Genomic DNA, 21,996 nt, shown 5'->3' on the forward strand with positions numbered 1-21,996 from the left:
GCATCCACCAGCAGATTCACTTTTAAGTGCCTTCCGCTGACAGGTACCAATTATCATCTTTACGTCTTTCATACGGATGGAAGCTGGTTAATTCCACCTGCTCATTTTCAGCAGCTCTGAGCGATTTTAATCCAAAAGTTTTAATTTGTATGAGGCACTGCTGCCTCCTAGGTACTATCTGAATCTTGTCAGGTAAATAGTGTTGAATATTAAATTAGAAAACATAAACCTTAGGGATAACCTTGAGTGGAGAAAACGAATGTCTTATTTCTTCCCATGCAAGAAAATCTGACAAGAGGTTTAAATATTCATCAACTTCCCTTTTTTTAACTAGTCAGTGCAGAATTGCTATATAAATATTTGTAAAAGGCAGCCTTCCACACAGAGCATCTCCCTAGATTACTGCAGAATACTATATAAGCAGAGTGTACTTACAAGGATCATTCCTGAAGTCATAAGAGCATAGAAGATAAAAATCACATCATAGAATCATTATAGCTTCCTGTTTGAAACACTCAAGTCTCATTTGAGCATCATTGTTGCTGCAGAGAAGTCACCCATGGTTCAAACAAATTGGCAGAGAGTCCCAATGGCACAGAGAAGTACAGTATCCTCAAGTATAATGCTTAGTGATGGCATAGCATTGCATCTCTCCCAACCACCTGTGAGCTCCCAAGCCATTGCTGGTCCATTTTTGAAGACCATGAATCTCAGTGTAATTCCTCGAATGCAATCAAAAGTGTCCACCACTGTGATTGATTTCACCCCCTTGTTTTTCAGAGCCACGGAGAAGGCAATGTTTGGAGATGCTTGTATTTTTTGTTTATATAATATTTTGCTTGAACTATCCATGGGAAATTATAATATGGAGGACTTCAAATAGCAAAAGAGGATTGGTAAAAACAAAATGAAACAAAAATAGAATGATGTTGTAAAGTGTTGTCACCAGAGTCCAGAGGATCTGATATACGAATGGCCATGGGAGGCATCAGGAAAGAGTTGGCTCTCATCAGGTAGAGTTACAACTGAAACCAGGCTCTGCTCTTTGGTAGTCAGGCAACCTCAACCCCATCTCTCCCCACATTCGCTTCCATGCCAGGTCACGTCTGTTGGGACATTTAACTCAACCTTGCCGTGTGTACATATCACACAGCAGGACATGGAAGAAGCTAAAGTCCCATTCGCACAACCACCCAAGGTTTGTCAACTAGAATAAGTGTTGTCCAGTAGAATAAGAGAACACAAACGTCAAAGAGAGCCCTAAGTGTCAATCCCACCTGCAGCACGTAGCGAGGTCTGAAAGCAACTGTACACGGCACCTCGGTCTGTCGCCCTTTCTATTTGATTTCTGTGTCTGCTTAGATACTCCCTCCCCTGAGGCACATCGATCGCTGTGTGATCTTCAGAACCCCCAGACGAGCCAGCTCTGTGTTGCCAGGAGAGTCACACTCAGGGTTTCAGAGTTGGAACTTTGCCCAGCCTTCCAAGTTAACACCCCTTTACCTCACACTGCCCTACAGAGTCATCACTTTTGCGCTTTTCCACACCTAATGGTATTTCTGTATCCAGGACCGTCTGTCTGTACACCCTCCAGCTCCAAACACTGATTTTCCCAGTCTTACTGAGTCATAAATATTGGTCCCTCCAGAAATCATTGGTCTCTCCACACCTCTCTCAGGGGACTGATACTTTCCCACTGTCAAGAAAATCTTTGTTCTTAAGGTATAAATCCCACTCATTTTCTTGTTTCATGCTGTACTGAACAGAGTGGGTCACGAGTAAATAGTAAGAATTGATTAGTTGTGTAATAATGACTAATTACGAAAGTGGAGACAAAATCATTCTCTGGATGAACAGCAAGGACCCGTGTGGCCTTGACGTACCTTGGTCTGCTCCAGCTCTGATGACAAGCTTTCCAGACTGCTGAAGCTCAGGAAGCGCTCGTGACTGGAACCCGTTTGGAAAAGGTATCTGACCACTGTCTCCTTGTTTGTCTCAAATCGCTCCCATTTCCTCAAGCTGACCTAAATTACAGATACATAAGCAACACATCATGCCACATTACAAGTGGCCAGACTGGATGCTAAAGCACATCGTAGCCTTCTCATTCATTGCCTGAACAGTCAACTGTAGCATCACATGAGTGACACTGACTGATCCTGGTGTCTTTGAGAGCATTTTCTTCCCATGCCTGGGTCTCGGGATGACTTCTGAGTTCCCCAGCAGATGGAAGGTCTTGTGCGTCCACAGATGTGGGCATAACATACAGATAACTGACAGGGGTGGTGGTGGAAATCACCTTTCAGTCACTGTCAGGGAAGGCTAAGGGTAGCATTAGGGAAGCAGGAAGGAAAGCAAGAGTGATAGACAGCAAAAACTCAAAATAATTTTTAGGGTGGTGTGTCAACAGCACCCCGAAGTGCAGGGTGGCTTAAAGGTATGAGCGCTGCATTTCCTGGATATGAAAAACGATATGACCAAGTTCATGGATTCAGACCAATGTGTACTGCCTCCTGGTTCCATCACAGAACAGCATGCACCACAGGGAGGACAAGTCACTAAACTCTGTTAAGCAATGCTGTGATTGGGAATGTGACATGTTATCCATTGGCTCATGGGTTTGATCACTTGGGGGAACTTTAGGAGGTGGAACCCTGCAGGAGGAAGTGGGACACTAGGGGCTAGCCTCAAGGTTTGGCGGCCAGTACCCACTTTCTGTTGACTCCCTGCTTCCTGACTGTGGATGCAATATGACCATCCATCCAGGACCCTGCTTCTGTGGCCATGCCTTTCTTATCATGATGGGATGTGTCCCTTGAACTGTCAGCCAGAAGAAGCAGCCCTTCTACCCTTAAACTGCTCCTTGCTGGGTTGATGGGGGAAGTCCTTCTGTGTATATGTTGTTCCCAATAGGGAAGCAAGATAGGTGAGACTAGGAGTCGAGGAGGATTCTGGGAAATGTAGTCAAGAGTGGAGAGTCGCCATGTGATCCCGGGAAGAGAGGATGCATGAGGCTGTGTTCTCGGTAAAATAAGACCTTATAACAATACATATTAGTGGGGCTGGAGAGATGGCTCAGCGGTTAAGAGCACTGACTTCTTCCAGAGGTCCTGAGTTCAATTCCCAGCAACCACATGGTGGCTCACAACCACCTTGAATGAGATCTGGTGCCCTCTGCTGGCATGCTGAAGATTGTATACATAATAAATAAATAAAATATTAAAAAATACATATTAGTAATTGTGGGTTAATAATTAAGTCAGAGCTAGCCATTAAGAAACCATAGCAAACGGCCAACAGCTTCATAATTAATATAGCATTCTGCATGTTCATTTGGGACTGATGTGGCTCTGGGACCAGGCTGGCGGGAAGAACGCATGTTGTACCGGGTGTTTGGTTTGGTTACAAAAGTGAGAAAAGCAACTGAGATAAGTATCTACATGTGCAAAGTATGCTGTTTACAAGACCCCCTCCAGAAGCTTGTCAGGACTAAAAACAATCCAGGTAAGGCACTTAACCAAACGCCACCATCAGTGGAGGTGGCGCTGGCTCTTGCTGGAGACAAGATGTCAGTCCAGCCAGAGCGCCACTGAACCAGCCCAGCCCTACCTGGATGCGTCGTTCCTGCCTCTCCCTGCTCTGCTCCAGGCCTGTAAGCGTGCTCTCCAACTTCCGCAGCTCCTCCTGGCCTGGGCCTGACTGCCCAGCCTGCTGTGCCTGCTCTATCTGCTGCTGGAGGTCTCTCTTCTTCGCTGAGATCGTCTTTGTCTTTTGCTATAAGTAGTTGTTTAATAGAAAAATAGAAACTGTATTCTCTATTAAGCTGTGCAGGGCTATAAGCATGCTGCTATCAGAGGCATGGAAGGCAAAGCCTCACATGATGTAGGAGTGAACCATGTTTTAAAGGAGACATCAATAATTAAAACATTAATGATGAGAATCCCGAGTTAGCCAAAGATGGGTGTTTCTTAAACATGGCTTATGTTTTGAATGGTCTAAATGTAAATAATTTGCCTTTGAACTTGTATGTGAATTTGGAGAACATTTAACATATGCAACATTCCAAAATAATTTGGTAGAACAATTGAGTTGACATACTTCTTAAAATAGTTGTTTTCTGTTTTTAAAAAGTCTCACTCCATTTTACTATCTGTGCTGAAAATGCAAATATTAAGAATTTTCCTTCCTGGGTATATATTTGAATGGTTAATATACTGAGAGCTATTTGGGGGAAGCTCTACATTCAAGAAAATATTACCATATAACTTTAATCATAACATATAATTTTATGTAAGTATTACTTTCAGATAGAATAGTACTAGTACACAAATCTGAAGAGCTGAGTTTATATATTTTTATAAAGCTTGCACACTCGTCCTGACCCGAGAAGTACGAGACATTTAAAAATATTATAAACACCAAAAATCTTATCTCTTTGACTTTGGAACCCTGACACTTTCCCAATAATCAAGAACTTTGTAGCATCAGACCTTAATTCCTTGAACTCTACAAAACCTAGAAGTTGCATTTAAGGCAATTAATAGTTTGTGTATACAATATAACATTAGCATTTTCTACATTAACTTAGTCAGAATGTCATCATTAAATATTTTATTTGAATAATACTTTGATTTATATTGAGTTAGACAAGCAGTATACTAATACATACTATTGTACAAAAGTGTTTATGTATATTTTATATGTATACTACATATATACACATGTATATACTTAGGTATAGTTATATAGAGTATGTATACAACTATATATACTTATATGTAAATACAGTGTATATAAGTTCACTTACATATAAGTAGTATATTCCATCTTCACATATATTTAATGTCTATCACCAGACTATCAGGAAACAAGTTGATTAAAATAGTTTATTATTGGGAACTAAGGATGTAGTTCAGTGGAGAGTTGGAGCTTAGAGCAGAGGTCCTAGCTTCAATCCATGACCAAAAAAGAATGACTATAAATGTATGGATACAAACACACACACATATACACACACATACACACACATACATACCTATCTATAATATACAATTATACACACATATTCATATACACATATGTATATCCATACACGTAAAGCATGTGCACACATACATCTATAGATAATACACACGTATGTACATACATACAGATAATTCCTTGGCTTTTAGTTCTAACCTTTTACGAGAATAAAAACTCACCTGAAACATCTGCCATTTCAAGCAAGTTATAGTTTTGTAAGCTAAGCTGTTTAGGAATTTGCCTTCCAGGGTACTGTGAAATGTGTCGTGTTTATCAGAAAGAACGGAGAACAGAATTGCCAAGTACTTGGAGCCATCCGACCAGTTCCCTCTCCTTTCCCCTCTCCACCACCAGCCTCAGAACCTGTTCTCCATCTCTGGTCAACGCTGTGCGCGTGCGCGGTGAGTACCTGGTGATGAAGGAGCAGCTGCTGGGCCTCAAACAGATTTTCCGTGTCCAGGATCTTCTCAGCCTGCTCCTGGCTTTCTTGGGAGCCAGCCATCAGCTCCTCAAGGGAACTCTTCACTATTTCTTTGTATTGAACACATTCTCCAAAGTTGCTTAACATCTTTTCAACCTACGTTTTCATAGAAAAAGAGAAGCACATCATATGCTAATTAACAAAATTTGTGGAATACTTTTTTAAATGGAGGTGAGTTTGACAAGTTAACATTGCATACAGACAAGCTACACAGGGAGATGCTGGAGTACGCATTATGAAGTGGTTTAAAAATTTCAATACATTCTCTTTTATTTTATGCGAGTGCGTGTGTTTTGCTTGCATGTACCTCCACAATACATGCATGCCTGGTGCCTGTGGAGGCCAGAAGAGGGTGTTAGGTCCCCTGGGGCTAGAGTTTCAGATGGTTGTGAGCTGCCACATGGGTTCTAGGAACCTGGCCCTCTGGGAGAGCAGCAGTATGCTTAACTGCTGGGCCAGTGCTCCAGCTCTCAGAGATAACTTCTCTAATTAAGATAATTAATCTTCCATTACTCCACACAGACTTATTTTGTGTTTGTGAGAGATTCAAGGTCTGTTGTCTTAGCCAGTTTCAAATATATGAAATAGTTCTGTTTATCACACTGTACACTACACTTCCAGAACTCATAACTTCAGGTTTATTCACTTTGAGTAAAATTACTCCATCAAAGTCTCAACAGCTATAAATAGATTAATATATATATATATATATATAATTTATATTATTTTGCATAGCTTTAAGTCTTACTTAAATGTTGTTCAATGGTGCAGCCACTTAGAGGAATCAAGAGTTTCATTTCATTGGGCATTATTCTGTACGCTATTAAAAACCTATTCTAAAATTAAGAAAAATGTACATGGTTTGATAGTCAAAGTAGAATAATAAAGTTGTACCTATTTTATACTTCATCTCTGGGGTCTTTTGATTATAACCTCATGAATATTATCTGGTTATGATGATATCGTACATCAAGGAGGAAATAATAGAACATTTGTTGAAAATGTCCTTCCAATACTACTTTTTCTTTCTATACTGTCTTCCCTCTCACAGACCCATGAGCTTTAAATGTGTTCCATGTTGCCTTCTCAAGCTTCCTATAAGCACACAGATGAGTGGAAGAGGCCCTACTAGACATGCCATTTGAATGTTTTAACCTATAACAGAATATAGCTTATTCCATTAGAATGCATATTAAGTTTAGAATGAGTAGGGCTCCATAAAAATGGAATTTTTCTGGCCTCTCAACTAACCATTGATGATGATGATGATGATTTAGTATTACTGATTAGCAGCTAATGAAGACTTATCTGTCTCAATACTCTGCCAAGTCCTTTACCTAAGGTACTGAATCTAGTCTTTGCCACTCCCTCATTAGTGTATTTTAAACTCTGTTTTAAAAGTAAGGAAACTGTGGCCTAGGGACACTGAATAAAATTTTCAAGTAGGATATAAACTATAAGCTCTGTTGCTGGGTTAGTCTGATTTTCAAGCATCTTTGTTACTTTCTCCTTCTTTCTTTTCTGTTATTTCTTTGTTTACATGGTTGCCTTTGAACTATCTATCTTCCTGCCTCATCTAAAATTACAGGCTTGCACCACACCACTACACCAAGCTTCTCAAACCCCTTTTCATAAACTTTGAAGCATATCTTTAAGTGATAATGAAATAGCGATGCTTTCAGTAGAGCAAAAACCATTTGACTGATCATATTGGACTTCAGACATAGGTCATTAACTTGAATTACCTGGTTCAATAGTATTGTCCATAACTCAAGCATCCTGCTCATCGTTCCTAAGAATCTTCATACAAATAAGTTTCATTGTAAAAAAAAAAAAAACACTTGCTAACCTACAGCCAAAACAAAGATGGCCCCGCAGCCTCCTCCTCCAGCTATTGCCTCCACCCTCCGAACCCTATTGAGCATAGCAAATGTCATACCTCTGACAGTAAAGCCACAAGAGCCTTGAAAGAGCTTGATAATTCTGCCAGCTCATCTCCTCGCTTTTGGGCTTCATTCTCAGAAGAAAGGTCAATCAAATGTTTAAGCCTGGATTTCAGCCAGCTGAGGGTCTCTCCTCTTTTGGTAATGTCATTTCTGATCTCCTGGAATGAAAGGACACTTCTTTTTATTAACAGTGAGTGATCAGGAAAGAAACTCAACCCAAGAAGGTTTGTAAAAGGGCGATCATGGTGTGAGCTAGTTATTCCATCACAACAGACTGAAGAGAACAAGAGAGCTCGCTCATGGTGCTCTTTGTACTCATCATGAACAAGCACTAAACAGAAGGGCTTCCTGATCTGATGCTCATACCTAGTGGGCAAAGCCAACACTGAGCATATTTTAAAAATCACCTTCGGAGTTAAATTAGATGCTTATAGATATTTCCTCGATTATAGAAAACTTGTGTTGAGTTGACATGAAATTAGCCATATTTGTAAGTGGCACCAAGCTCTAACAAGCAGGGAGGGTTCCCTAGAAGCAACAGTGGTGGGGCAATTCCAAAGTCTTAAGTCCCCAGGACAAGCTATAGAGGGCATGGTTCCTGGGACAACCATTTATACTAGTTATGGCTAGTCTAGGGCAGGGGGAGATGCAGAAAACAGCTGGCATCAAAATTGGTCTCTGCATTTTAAGATAAGATTAAAAAACCAAAACAGCAACAAACAGAAAACCTGCTTTCTGTATGTACACCGTAATGTTGACTTCTCTACTAGTGCCTTGGGCAACTATATGAATTAATCAGAGGATAGGGGAGCCTGGAACAGCGGCAGAAAGACAAAGAATTCTCTTCTATAGTAGTAAATGTGTGATTTTCAAGGATTAGAATTGCAGAGTGTGAATTGCACAGTGGTCTTTGTATACCAAGTAGAGGTCTTTCTAAGAGAGCGGCTGCTGGGACTAGTCACAGATAAACGTGATATTCTGACCTGGAGCTCTGCTACCTTGGCTGGCTTTGCTGCCTCTGAAGCAATGGAAATGAACCAGTTCAGTCTGATTACAACAGATGAATATTCAGAGAATCCCCGAGTCCTTTCTCCATGTCCTCGAGTTGTTTGGTTAGAACTATATTGTGCAGAAACACACAGTGTTCTTGTTTCGGGTGACAACTCTTAGATCTATGCTGTGTTATACAAACGTGGATGCTCTTTCCTGCTCCAGCATTCCCCATTAGGTACAGCTGCATTAGAGGCGTCAGTAAACATGCTCAAATCTCAAAGCTATCACTAGCTCCATAGAAGGGGAAAAAGCCTACCCTTACCACAGTAATATGAAGAGATGCTGTCATTAAAGAAATGTAGAAAACTGTTTTTATAGAAAACACACACACCAAACAAGCCAGCAAACCAGTTATGCTATGAGTGCTTAATTGTTGGAAATTTTCCCCTAGAAAGGGTCATCTCAGAACTTACATCTACCACATGCTTAGCCTCATCGTGGTTGGCAGAGTTGATGGCTTCATCCTTGATTTTCTTTAACCGCGCCTCCTCTGCAGACACCCAAGATGAGAACTCAGAAGACCTGAAAGCACACGAGAATTTTATTATGAAGGGGCAAACACTCAGGAAGGTGAGGTATATTTCCTATTTTGAATTCAGGGAAGTGGAGCCATTGATGACTAACTTCATGGCATTTTCCTTAAAACTTTAACATGAAGCCCAAGGCAAGTGTGAGGTCAGTAACTTCATCTGAGGCCAATAACTAAAATGGAGTTTAGCCGAGGACACGGTGTATCTCAGGGCTTGAGAGGAAAGACACTACTTGAGATCTGGCTTCATATGTCTCATCAGAGTGACATTAACCAATAGAGGCAGACACCCCCCCCCCGCCTCCCCGTGAGAAGGGGATAGGTGAAAACCAAGAATTTGGGCCTCAGGAACATCTGGATTATTTTTAAATAAAATCCAGACACTGTTTTAGACTGAAACCCATTTGAAAAAATAAAATAAAATGAAGTCCCTTTATGCAAAAGCACAGACAAGATTAAAGTAATCTGATTTTCTTATTGCCTGAAACAAGATTTGTATACCATCCCCTGTTCTATAACAATCTCTGAAGAAAAGAATTAAGATAGACTTCAACTGTCTCCAGAAATGTCCCAGTACCTGCTAGTATAGTCCTTCCACATAAAGATAGACTTCAGTCATCTCTGGGAATGCCCCAGTACCTGACTGCAGTCATTTCTGCAAATGCCCCAGCACCTGCTAGTGTGGTTCTCTCTCATTAAGATAGACTGGGGCTGTCTCTGCAAATGCCCCAGTACCTGCTAGCATAGTCTTTCCACTTGTCCGGATCATTGATGAGCATCATGTGAGTACTGTCAATGGAAGCTCTGAGCTCTTTGAGAGCCGTGTGACAGGCTCCAGAGGTGTCCCTGACGGGATCCCGGACTGGGAGCTTCACACATAGTTCCTCTATGAGCTGCAGCCTCTTCTCACAGAGGTGATGAGGACCCTTGTCACTGAAAAAAACCTAAGACATGAGAAACACGTTCACTGTCTTGGTGAGAAGCCACAAAACACCTCTAGAGTCTCACAGGAAAGCTAAAGGCAGATTCACAGGGGGACCAATGTAATAAGAACATTTCCTCAGATCATCACATCTTCAAATATCTTTGTGGTGTGGCACATACCCTGTGTTCCTTCATGATCTTCTCGCTGCCTTCTTGGGGCACCAGCTTGGTCTCTCGCTCCAGCTCTGCTCTGCACTCTTCCACAGCAGCCGAGAACCTGTTCTTCTCCACAGCGATTTTTAGGTGGAGCAAATGATAAGGTGCCTCTCCCTGGAGGTCCTGCATCCACAGAAAGACCCACAAAGACAGAATGAGGATTCTGAGTAGGCCTGTGACTTGTTGAGAGGCCAAAATGTCCTGAACTAGTCCTCCCCTACTCCCGACTCTCTGAACTGCAGGGCAGGTTCCAGGGCATGGATTTCTTGTGTTCCCATAATCTTCCACTCACCTTCCACTGTTTGTGTAGCTTTCTGACAGCCTCCTGCAGCCCCTGCTGCTCCTGTTCGGGGAGGATGTCAGTGAGCTCATCACAGGCTTTCAAGAAAGCATTGAGGACCCTCTGGTCCAGCTGGCTGAAGAATTCCTATCAGAGAGGCGGGGCGGGGGGGGCGAATAGTTAGGATGCTGTGTAGAGTAATAACATTACAAGGCACATCACACTGAGTCTTGTAGCCAGCAGCTGCCTTCATCAAAACTCCAGGCAACTCTATCCTTCTTTGGGAACAAACTATAACCATCCATGGCTATGAGTCAGAAGTCATCACACCTGACATTTCACTATTACTTTCTACAGTTAAGAAAAAAATATCTTTGCAGTTCCTAAATTTGGTGGGGTAATCTGAAATGCTACTGGATTACCCCCAAACCTTGACTCCATGGTGATAGAGATACGGTTCCTCTATGGTAAATTCAGAACTACAGTACAGGGTCTCCACATGCCCTCTTCTTCACCCAGAACACGTGTCAGCCATGTTTTCCATGTGTCATCCCATACCTATCATGTGTGTATTATAATACTTGTGCTGTGGATGGAACAGTGCCCCCCACGGAGCTGTATGTCACCATCCTAAGTCTAAGGTGGTTAGATTTGGAGCCAGGGCCTCGGGGGTTATTAGGTTTAGGTGAAGTCATGAAGATGGGACATTCATAAGAGTGATGAGGTAATGGGGAAGGTCTTCCAGGAAAGGTCTTCTTCCCAACCTATGACAGCAAGGAAAAGTGTCCATGTGTCAGCCAGAAAGAGTCTTCACGAAATCCCCTCCATCACGGCAAGCCGAGCTCAGACTGCAGTGCTCCAGAAAGGTAAGAAAACCCACCTCTGCCTTCAAGGCCCCCTAGCTGCTCTCTTCTTACAGCAGCAGGAGAAATAGAGACACGATCAGTCTCAAGCAACCTCAGTGGCATGTATGCGGAGGCATTTTGAAACCACAGGGATTCAATGCACAGAGTAACACAACATTTACAGTTATAAAAACAAGTAAGATAGATTATTTGTGCTCTGTGGCTGTAGCGAGCTTCCAGTGTGTTTGCGGCTATGGCGCTACCCACAACGATCCAGGGCTAAGGGCTAAGGATGAAAGTAAAGGCAAAGACAGCGGCTCATTCTTACAAGGAGAATGGCCTTTATTTATTATGAGGGTAGAGCCTTATATACCAAAGTCAGGTATGGTGGAAAAACACCCAGGTCAGAAGCCTATGTTCTTAGGGCCCTCCAGCAATGGGTGGGCCAAAAACAGGAATTAGCCTTTAGACAATAAACAAGAACTTGCATGCAGGCCTTACTGGGAGGAGGGGGATGAGAAGTGTTTTGCTAAAAGCTCCTAGTAACAAGCAGTCAACAGACCCCCATGGGGGAAGGGTGCAACATGTGGCCACAGACTCAGAGCTGTAAAAAAAAATGCTGTCTCTAACACATGCACACATGCTTTGATAGTGTGGCTTGTATTCAAATACCTCTGACAAGTTAATATATATAATTAAGGTGCATATTCTTATTACGCTGTCCATTACCTTATACCATTCATCCATTACCAATGTCTTCAGCACTAATATGATTTAAACACAAGAGAGAAGCATGGAGTGGTCTCTCAACCTTATATAACTGTGTATCAGCTACGAACTGCCAAGTGTCATGGAGTCTATACTATGCTATAATGTGCCATGGTGCTTTATTAAATGAGCATGAAGAGCTGTCACTGAGCGCGAGCTATTTAAGAATATATCGAGCTATGTAAAACTCCCTGAGCTTTTGGCTTAAGAGCCTGTGTTATCCATATTCTCTGCTATCCCGGGAGCTCAAGAGTGGTCCCGAACAACGGCAAAGCAGTTTCTCTTGCATTTCTTTTGCTGCTGTTTCTTGGATCTGCTGTCTTTAAAGTCCATGCCTTGCTGGCTCCCCCTACGTCCCTACATTAGGTCAGTCCTTTTATCTTACTATCTGAGATCGGGTGTCTGCACACGTAGGTCAGAGGTACCACACAGAGTAGACTCACTGTGTGTTTCCGAAGGAGTTCCTCGGGATCCCCCTTCTCTTCTAAGCCCTCCTGAGCGACCCGTAGCACCTTCTCCAACTCTGCCCGAGACTCCTCAAATTTCTTCATCAAACGGCCGTTGGCTTCCACATGCTTCTTCCATTCTCCAGTTTTCTTGATCATATTCTTAATGCAAAAAAAATAATAAGTCAATCCTTGGTACCCCTGCATTCACTCCGGGAGCCCCAAGCATACCAGCATCCACAAAGATGGGGGACCCACATCAAATGACGTAGTGGCTGCACATAATGTAGACACATCATCTGGCATACTCTAAAACTAACCTATCTCTGGATGACTTTTAATAATACACCAGCAACGCAATGTAAATACTTGCATTATTTAGATAATAATGACAAAGATAAAAGGGATGTGCATAACATGCTCAGTACAGAGATGAGTTTTGCTTTAAATTTCAATTTGCTGTTGAAACCACCTATAGGTGGGTCACCTGCAGGTTTGGAATATACTGAAAACCCTAACTGGAAGCTGCTTCCTCAGTACTGAGGTTTCATTTGGTCAGGTCACAGTATTATGGCATCACTATAAATTATTAATATCATTATTTGTTTAGAAAGCACTTGGAGGGGAGACAGTTCATTATAAGGAGAGTTTATTATATGGATATGAATGTTAGAAAAAAAAGTAATAAAACACTTGGTTCTCAAGTACCAGAGAGTAGAGTGCTGTGTTTTGTTCTCGATCTCTAGTTTCCCCGACTTACATATATAGAGCAGGGAGATGAGCTTACCTGGAAGGCGTGATGGACATCTGCTATCTGTCTCTGTAGCTTCGTGTGGTCCCAGTGCTTTAACACAGGGCTCAAGGTGACAAGCTTCTGGACACTTTGACTCCCCTTCTCTATGAGCGTCAAGGTTTTCCTACAGCTTTCTTGACAAGCTAACAGCTCCTACAAGGAAAGACACAGTGGCATTAGTCATGTGCTGGAATGAAAGGGAGGGAGGGGAGAGGAGGAGGGTGAGAAGAGGGAGGAAGGGAGGGAGGGACGAGTGTAAGCAACAGCATTGCACAGCACTTAGACTTTTAGTGAGCAATAAGTCAAACCAAAAGCACAGAGAAATAGTTCTTTTCCAAAGATCTTGATTTAAGCAATCATTGAAATCAGTGCTTTTTCTACGAGGCGTTTAAATGTCACAGTGAGGTTTTAGATTTCTTTATGTTTCATGCACATCTTATTAACATTAGGAAAATGACAGAACATTATAGTTGTCTAGTTTCTGCATTCCTCCAACTGGCTGTGAGGCAGGCCTATGGCTTTTCAAGAGAACAACCAAACCTAATATACTTACACTGAGTAAATTTAATGCAATACACACTTCCTTTAGTGAATCCAGTGCTAAAGATTTTACATCACTTGTTTATGCCAGTTTTGAAAGGATGCAGTTCAAGCTATCCTCCTTCCTAATGAGACCTAATCAAAGCAAGCAGAAGACTAACAGGCCTATGGAACTGCTTGCTCTTGCCACGCCCTTCAAATGGGATGCAGTAGTGATGGACAGGACCCTTCCTTCTGCCTCTCCGCCTTGCATCCTACCAATTAGCCTTCCAGGAGATAGAGTCACTTCTGTCTTGAATGAACACTGATTCCATTTCTGCATTCAAGAGTTTTGAAGAGGACATTCAAACTGTTCATTTGGATGCCATTTTGGTCACCTAAAGGCAAATATTTAAAACAGACCCCCTTTTTTTGACAAAATAAATTTAGGGCATACCTTTGAACAATTATAAGTTCAAAGGGTAGAGATTGAAAATATGTTATAAAAATATTAACATTTGTTGTCAATAATATATGACTTTAATGATGGAAAGATTATTTAACCATGTTTTAGAGTAATTTAGGAAGCTAGGGAATGTTACCATTCCTCAAAATAATTTAATTTCTTTCAATATGCCATGATATCTTTACAATAGTGTGTTCTAATAATGATTGTAACTATACTATCCATAATAATAATAATGTTATAAATTATCGAATATTTAGTGACTACTGTTGGATTAAGATGAAGAAAGCAGTTAATAAACAGCTAGCCATGTGCCACAACAAACCTAAACTCTATCTTGTCACTTATTTCAGACACACTGTCAATCTACTAACAGAAGCTGCCCCTTCTATGAATTTATTTCAGTTAGTGTAGTGACGAAGGTTTCCTACACCTACACCCTCAACTGAAGGACAGACCCACTCATGATAAGCCAAGTAAAGGGACTATTTAATTGTGCCTCTCACTAGGAGATTCAGAGCACACAGATCTGCTCACTAAATATAAATGTAAAATTCACAGTGAGAAAACTTCCATAATTTCATGGTTATTTAAATAAACATATTCCCACAGAGGAAAGATCCCATAACATATATTATCAATACCTGGTTGAAATGGAGTACAATTGCATGATGAATCTATACATTTAAAAAACATATACACAAGGGATCAAGGCATGAGGAGCTTGGGCATCCTTAGAAGAAATTAACCATTTTATCAGCTAGTGACGTAACTGATGAGGCCTTGAGCAGAGCATCGACAACATGTGCAGTACCAAGTCAACAGAAAGATGAAAAACTTGAACACTCACATGAAAAAAATGCTCCAGTCTTAATAAATACACTTTAAAATGAGGGTATCTCTGAATGGGATTTTTCTTACCTGGTGTTTTTGCTTAAAAAGAGAGCTAGATTGTGCTTCATGCTCAAGGACAGACATCACCTCGTTGACTTTCCCAAGGGAGTTGTAGAAGGATGTGATCTGTGTCTCCAGTTCTTCCAAAGGAACAGACAGCTGCTGGGCCTCAGACAACAGTGGGGGGTAACATTCTTTGACCTTTGAAGGTGCAAAGAGCAAAACAAATCCATGAGAGGCCATTAAGTTCCCAAAGATCCAGCTTTGCCTTTAGTTCTCAAGAACTTTTAGTGTGGTAGTCACTTGGCACTATGACTTTTTTGAAGATGGTTCCTTTATTTTGTGTTATGTGATTAAGTTTTGCTGTTTATAAAAAAACACTAAAATCCTATACCACTGAAACAAATAAAGGACTGTGGAGTTTTCCCATGAAAATTCATCTAAGTTTTCCATCTGTAAGTTATTACTGAGAAGCAGATGGCATCAAGTTCCTCTCTAAACACCACTCTATCCACTTCCGCTTTGGCACCGAAATCTGATCTGAGGCAGTCATGAATTATTACCACACTGTCTAGAGGACACGAGAATTCTAGGTTGATGCTCCTGAGCTTCTGCACATGAACTCTGAGCCTAGACAAACCTATTAACCTCCTCTTCTAGATCCCCATTTTTCTTCCTCTCACCAGCTCTAGGCTTTGCCAATGTTGTACTCAAGAACACGTCATACACCAATTTTTCATGAATGTTCCCATGTCAGAGGTGGTAGACCCAGTCTAAACTGTCCAGCCCACATCTGTCTTTGGTTTTAATGTTGCTACATCTACATTCTCTTCTGAACTTCTTTCAGAGTTCTATAAGGTCTCTGCCTACTGCCTTTGCACTGAACTCTAGGATCTTATAATTGTCAAGGAAATCTCCTCTCTTCTTGTTATCATAAACTGTCATCCAAAGTAAGATTAATACTCTCAGAAAACCAAGCAAAATGACTTTTCACTCATTAACACTCTCAGAAGACCAAGAAAAGAGAATTACTCTACAGGAACAATAAAAATAATGATGCGCTAACTACATCAGCAACAATCCATAAACAATGTTTAAAGTAAATATTGTCTTTTGCTACACGGTTGCAGAGGTGCATATGCAGAAATATATCTATATTCTAGAATATGGTGTTGAGGGTAAGCTCATCAATTGAAAGTTACTGTCTCTTCTGCAAAGAGACTCTACAGCCATTGGCTTGAACAGCCCCAAGAGAATCAACTGATATGTGCCAACTCATTATTTTATTGGTCTTTCCTGGGCTGGAGAGACAGGCTGTCAGTGGACTGCATCCCAAACAAGCAGAAGAAAACATGGCTTAAATCAGGCTGGGTAGACACTCTTATCATTCTAACACCCAGGAAACAAAGGCAGAAGGACTGACAGGAGGGGAAGTCCAGCTTATGTCCCTAGTGAACTCCAGGACAGCCAGGGACACATAGGGAGATCCTGTCTCTCAAAACATTAATGGTATTAACAACTACAAGAAAGGGAACACACACACACACACACACATACACACACACACACACACACACGCACGCACGCACGCAGACAGTGTGGGGGACGGGGAGAATGTAGCTTAAATGGACACAAGGACCCAATGCACGTTCTCACTTATTAGTCCAAACCACTGCACCTGGACCTGGATGAGAGGCACAAGCCGTAAAACCACAGAAATGCAGCCCAGCAAATCACTGGAAAGTTGAAAACAGTGGCTTTTTATTGTACCTGATTGGTTTTTGTTGTTGTTGTTGCTGTTGCTGGTTTTTTTTTTTTTTTTGCAAATTTTGCTGGTATGTAAGAGTAAAATTGTTCATTACTGTTAAGCTAACATGAATTCCATCTAGAATGTTAGAATGAAATGAGTGGAAAGTGATATTTATGATGTATAATAGACTATTTAAAATCCATTATTCTTCTGTTTTTACTTTTTGTGCATTTGTTCATCTTTTCCCTTAATTTTTCAGTACTGATTTCATCTGCAAGTCTCCCTCTTCTCTCTTATTTCACTGACCTTCACTTATTCACCGACGCCTTGTCATACAATACAGCAACCCACATCCTGTCCCTCTTATTTGCTAGAAGGTAACTACCCACACTAAGTTAATTTTTAAAACAATGAAATCTGCTTAAAATTGGAAGTTAGAGCAAGGATTCTAATGGAACTCTCAGGGCTCTTTAGAAAAGTCCAAGTGGAGCCATGCTGGCAGAAAACACGGGCAGACAGACTAGATTTACGCTAAGTAAATACTAATAAAATCTCAACATGCAGTCTTCTCTTCCTCCTTGCCTACATCTGTCTACATTTCTTCTTCTGTCCTCTCTGTTTTATAACATTTAGCTGCTCTCTCCTCAAAAACACGGATTTCTCCACTGAAGCAGAGCCTAAATTAAGAGAGGCATCAACAGGCTTCAGCGTCCCATCTTATTTTTTCAAGTATGTGTCGAAGTTTCTAAATCAAGACTCTCAGAGTGGCTCAAAGGTGTGATTAGTGGACCAGTCAAGGATGCATCCCTGGAAGGACACTGGAAGGAGAGCTAAAAGCATCTCAAGGTAGCACGGTCGTCTCACAGCACATGGTAGTGTCAAGTATTTTCCCACCTTGGACAGTTGTTCTTTGAGCCTGGACATGGTTGTGAACATCGCGTTAGCTTCTTCCTGGGGACTTTCTTTGGCAATGAGATGTGCTGTCTTGGTGATCATCTTATACTGAGCATCCATCACAGGCACCCTCTTCTCAACATCCTGTGTCAATCATTGAAGCCACTCAATTAGTGCACAACACACCCCATTTCCGTTGCTGGATCCCACAAAAGGTAGAACAAAAATCAATACATGTTGTGCAAAATTCCATCCCCACCACCAACTCTTGTAGGAAAGCCATTGCTTCCATTTTTAACCATCATGCAGGCAGCACTACACTAAATGCATACATTAAAACTTCTTTTTTAAAGTAATCAAAAATTCTTAAGTCAACATCAAGACTAGTTGACATAACATTTATACTTTCTAAAATAGGTTAATGCAATATGGAAATACTCACACTTGTAATGCATGTAAATGTATGTAAATAACATGGGGGAAATCCTACCTTTAAGAATTAAACTGAAATTTCAAAAACCTATTGTCACTGTAGAAAACTTAGAAATTTAGTATGGTGGAAATTTTAATTTCTTATCATCTCTCTCTCTCACACACACACACATGGAAATTAAAGTCAACACCTTACCACGATTGCTCCTCTTTTCTCTTATATGCGCTTAGGCTTTTACAAGTTTTGTAAAATTTAAAAGGACAACACTTTGGGCCACTTTTCTCATTTCACATTTCTTCTGTCATCAGATAATTTTATTATTTCATATGACAAACCCTTTACTGTTTAGGGCATTTATTTGGAAGTCCTCTATAAAGTTGCTTTTGTTTTTTTTTCCTAATACTTCTTAATTTGTATATAGGAAAAGAATCCCATGTCGAAAAATGATTTTGAAATTACTTTATATATTCAAATGATATCTTTTTAGGATTCAAGTTTATTTTCTGTGAAAGCTAGCAAATACATAAACCATTCAAAATGATCCTTAAGATATCAAAACAGCTTTTTTTTTTTTTTTTTTTTTGGTTATACGAGACAGGGTTTCTTTGTATTGTTTTTGAGGCTGTCAGTCCAGCCCGGCCTCGAACTCACAGAGATCCGCCTGCCTCTGCCTCCCGAGTGCTGGGATTAAAGGCATGCGCCACCACCCCCCAGCTACCAAAACAGCTTTTTTGATGACCAGAGAAACCTGACTAGTTTATCTTTTCACAGTACACTTTTCATTTTTTTTAATTCAGAAATTTCTTACCTCCAAGTCTTGAATCAATAACTTGACATTAATTAGAGAGACATCTAAGGGCTCAGAGAGCTTCTTGTGAGTTTCAGCTGCAAAACCGGAGAGGGTGGCAGTGTAGTCTGTGTATTCTTTCTTCATTCTGTCCATCTCGTCAGCTCTTGCGTACTGTGAGGAGAGCGTGGCGAGAGGCATGGGAAAACCATTAAGCTTAGCCTTCGCTGTGACATGTTCTCATATGCAGTAAGAAAAATTCTAATTATTGATACTTATTTTAGATAAGTCTGAAATAAATCCAGTTACTTTGACAGGAGTAAAAAGAGAAAGAAGCAAACAGTGGAGAGGCGGGATTTGAAAAATAAATCTCTCTGTCTGTGCAGGCTCCATATGTCAATATAATCCTCAACCAAACGCTACACTCTGTTAAATTTCCTCCATCATACACAGCAAAGAATGGATGACTATCAGCGAAACACAAGCGATATTAAACACCTCTGTACTCTACTCTAACACGCCCAGCAAAGCTGCCTCTCAGCAAACTGTTCATCACATCAATAACACACACATTTGAAGTGAGTATAAATTTAAAGACATACTTGCTTGACTTCCATGAATAGCTCCCTCCACCGTCCGTTTAGCAACAGCAATTGCTGCTTAAGGTCACGGGACACGGTCTCGTCACATGTTTCAATCAGGAAATTGCCAGCGTCGTTCATGGCTGTGTGCTGTTGAATCCAGTGAGGCAAATTTCGAAAAAAATCCTAAGCAAGAAAGGATATTGGCTTGTAAGTCATGCACCCAATGCTAATAACGGGTATGAAAAAAATCCTAAGCAAGAAAGGATATTCGCTTGTAAGTCATGCACCCAATGCTAATAACGGATATGAAAAATCAAGCGTGTGCAATAATAATATTATCAGTTATACATGGCCACTTAGGAACAGTAATTATTTTTTGCATGTTTTTAGTAGACAAATGGAACTTTATCAAATTGTGTAAGAATCACTCATACCTCCGTTTGTGCCATTTTATTAGCAACTGACAATTTTACAAATAACTAAAATTATCTGCTTTAAATATTGCTTTTTTGTTGATAGGGTGAGAAGATTATAATAAACCCATCAATGCTTTCCAACATGGAAACCTAAGCTGGTGTAAATGATATGATTTAAGGATTAATGATCACTATTATGCTTAGCATGGCTCAGCAGAACTGAGTATTGGATTTTAAAGAATTAAAAGGCTTCTTAAAATTTTGTTTGCTTGAGACTGTCTATGGGCAAATGTTATGAAAAAGTATGCGCTGACTCCCATTTCCTGTCAATTGTTAAACATTTATCAATGTAACTTTTACTAAATATTTTAGAAGTAAATCTACAAATGTTAAAAACAAAGAAAAGAAAAACAAGTGTGTGTAAGCTTTAAGATGTCTTTCAACTTTCTTCCAAAACTCAGATTTTAAATAAAATTTCGAAATATGAGCTAGAAATACCAGCTGTCTTAGTTTTTTTTCCTCTTTTTTGTCCATGTACACGTGTACATGCATGCGTATGCACATTCATGGTTCTACGGCTGCACTTGTGTGTATATACATGTGCTTATGAAGGTTAGAAAACAACATCTTCCTTCAGGCATCATTGTTTCCATCATTCACCTGGTTTTATTTTCTTTTTTCTTTTGAGTTGGGGGGGGGGTCTCTCACTGGCTTGGGTCTGGCCAAGTATGTTAGGCAGGCCGGCCAATGAGTCACAGAAATGCATCTGACTTTGCTTCCCCAGAAGGGGAGTTACAAGAGCACCTGCATATTTTTCCATGGATTCTGGGGACTCAAAACAAGACCGTATCAAGCACTTTACTCACTGGGCTCTCTCCCAAGGCCATTTTCGTCTTGTACAATTGGGCTCTACTCTGCTGCCCGGGCTAATCCCAAACTTGTAGGCTCAAGCAATCCCCCCACAGTGAGTCAAAGGGACAGCCGGGACTACAGGCACATGCCAGTGCACCTGGCCCTGTGACGTCATAGAAGAACATCTATGGCACATTTTGCTAAAGACAAAATCAAACGAGGGACCATTTTCTTATTCTCATCTTTCTGTACAAAGTAGCAATCAGTTCTTCAAATGTCAGACTTTTTCTTCCTGTTCATACCAATAAAAATGAGTGCAAGGAGTCTAAAATTGGAATGGATATGTATGTATACAAATATGTGCATATACATTATGTTCAGATGTTTTAGGTCGGACAGTGAATACGGTAGCTTCCTTTCTTATTTATGGAAGGGAGTGCACTTGGCAGTGAAGCAGCTTCCATCTCATTTCAGATCAGGTGCATGTGTTCACACTTGCATACATTCATCACAGGGCAAGCACAACTCCAACTTCATTCCATAAGCTGTGTGTGGGAGACTTTCCTACGCAAATAGCTGGGAACACTCCTGTTTCTGGTTGCCACGTTTCTTTGGATCAAACCAACACATGTACCAGGGCATTGCTCGTCTGATTAGTAAAAGACCAAACCTGCATGGATCTATGCTTAATGACTCTTTTTTTTGATATATAAGAATATTTAGCCTATATCAAGAGAACAATATTAAAACGCTGCGGCAATTGGTACAAATGTGTGGAAGATGAACAAATCTTGTGACGGGGGAAGTCCTTCTGTATATATGTTTCTCTTATTGATTGACGAATAAAACACTGTCTGGCCAATGAGGCAGGAAGATAGGCGGGAGTGGGATGAGGAGAATTCTGGGAAAGGTAGGCAGAGAAAACCCGCCACAGAGTCGCAATGCTGCCAAAGGAATGAGTGTTGTTACTGGGTAAGCCACAGCCTCGTGGCAATACATAGACTGATATAAATAGGTTAATAATTAAGACAGAGATAGCCAATAAGAAGCCCAAGCAACCAGCCAACACTTTAACTAATATAGCGTCTGTGTGTTTAT

At 40.8% G+C, this 21,996-nt stretch overlaps 1 protein-coding gene across 18 annotated transcripts in view; it reads right to left on the reverse strand.

The window, feature by feature from the left end:
* The window catches only part of Syne1 (spectrin repeat containing nuclear envelope protein 1), a 454,318-nt gene that overhangs the window by 292,995 nt on the left and 139,327 nt on the right, over positions 1-21,996 (reverse strand). For all 18 annotated transcript variants that reach the window (XM_040728331.1, XM_040728319.1, XM_040728318.1 and 15 more), the window contains 14 exons: positions 19,649-19,813; positions 19,068-19,220; positions 17,827-17,970; positions 15,210-15,383; positions 13,298-13,456; positions 12,508-12,672; positions 10,464-10,598; positions 10,136-10,294; positions 9,767-9,975; positions 8,916-9,024; positions 7,443-7,607; positions 5,432-5,599; positions 3,610-3,774; positions 1,884-2,024 (listed from right to left, as the gene is read on the reverse strand). In XM_040728331.1, the coding sequence (XP_040584265.1) occupies positions 1,884-2,024; positions 3,610-3,774; positions 5,432-5,599; positions 7,443-7,607; positions 8,916-9,024; positions 9,767-9,975; positions 10,136-10,294; positions 10,464-10,598; positions 12,508-12,672; positions 13,298-13,456; positions 15,210-15,383; positions 17,827-17,970; positions 19,068-19,220; positions 19,649-19,813 (2,211 nt within the window). The remainder of the gene's footprint in view (positions 1-1,883; positions 2,025-3,609; positions 3,775-5,431; positions 5,600-7,442; positions 7,608-8,915; positions 9,025-9,766; positions 9,976-10,135; positions 10,295-10,463; positions 10,599-12,507; positions 12,673-13,297; positions 13,457-15,209; positions 15,384-17,826; positions 17,971-19,067; positions 19,221-19,648; positions 19,814-21,996) is intronic.

The sequence above is a fragment of the Mesocricetus auratus genome, unplaced genomic scaffold (genome assembly GCF_017639785.1).
Source record: "Mesocricetus auratus isolate SY011 unplaced genomic scaffold, BCM_Maur_2.0 Super-Scaffold_100018, whole genome shotgun sequence".
NCBI classification, from domain to species: Eukaryota; Metazoa; Chordata; class Mammalia; order Rodentia; family Cricetidae; genus Mesocricetus; species Mesocricetus auratus.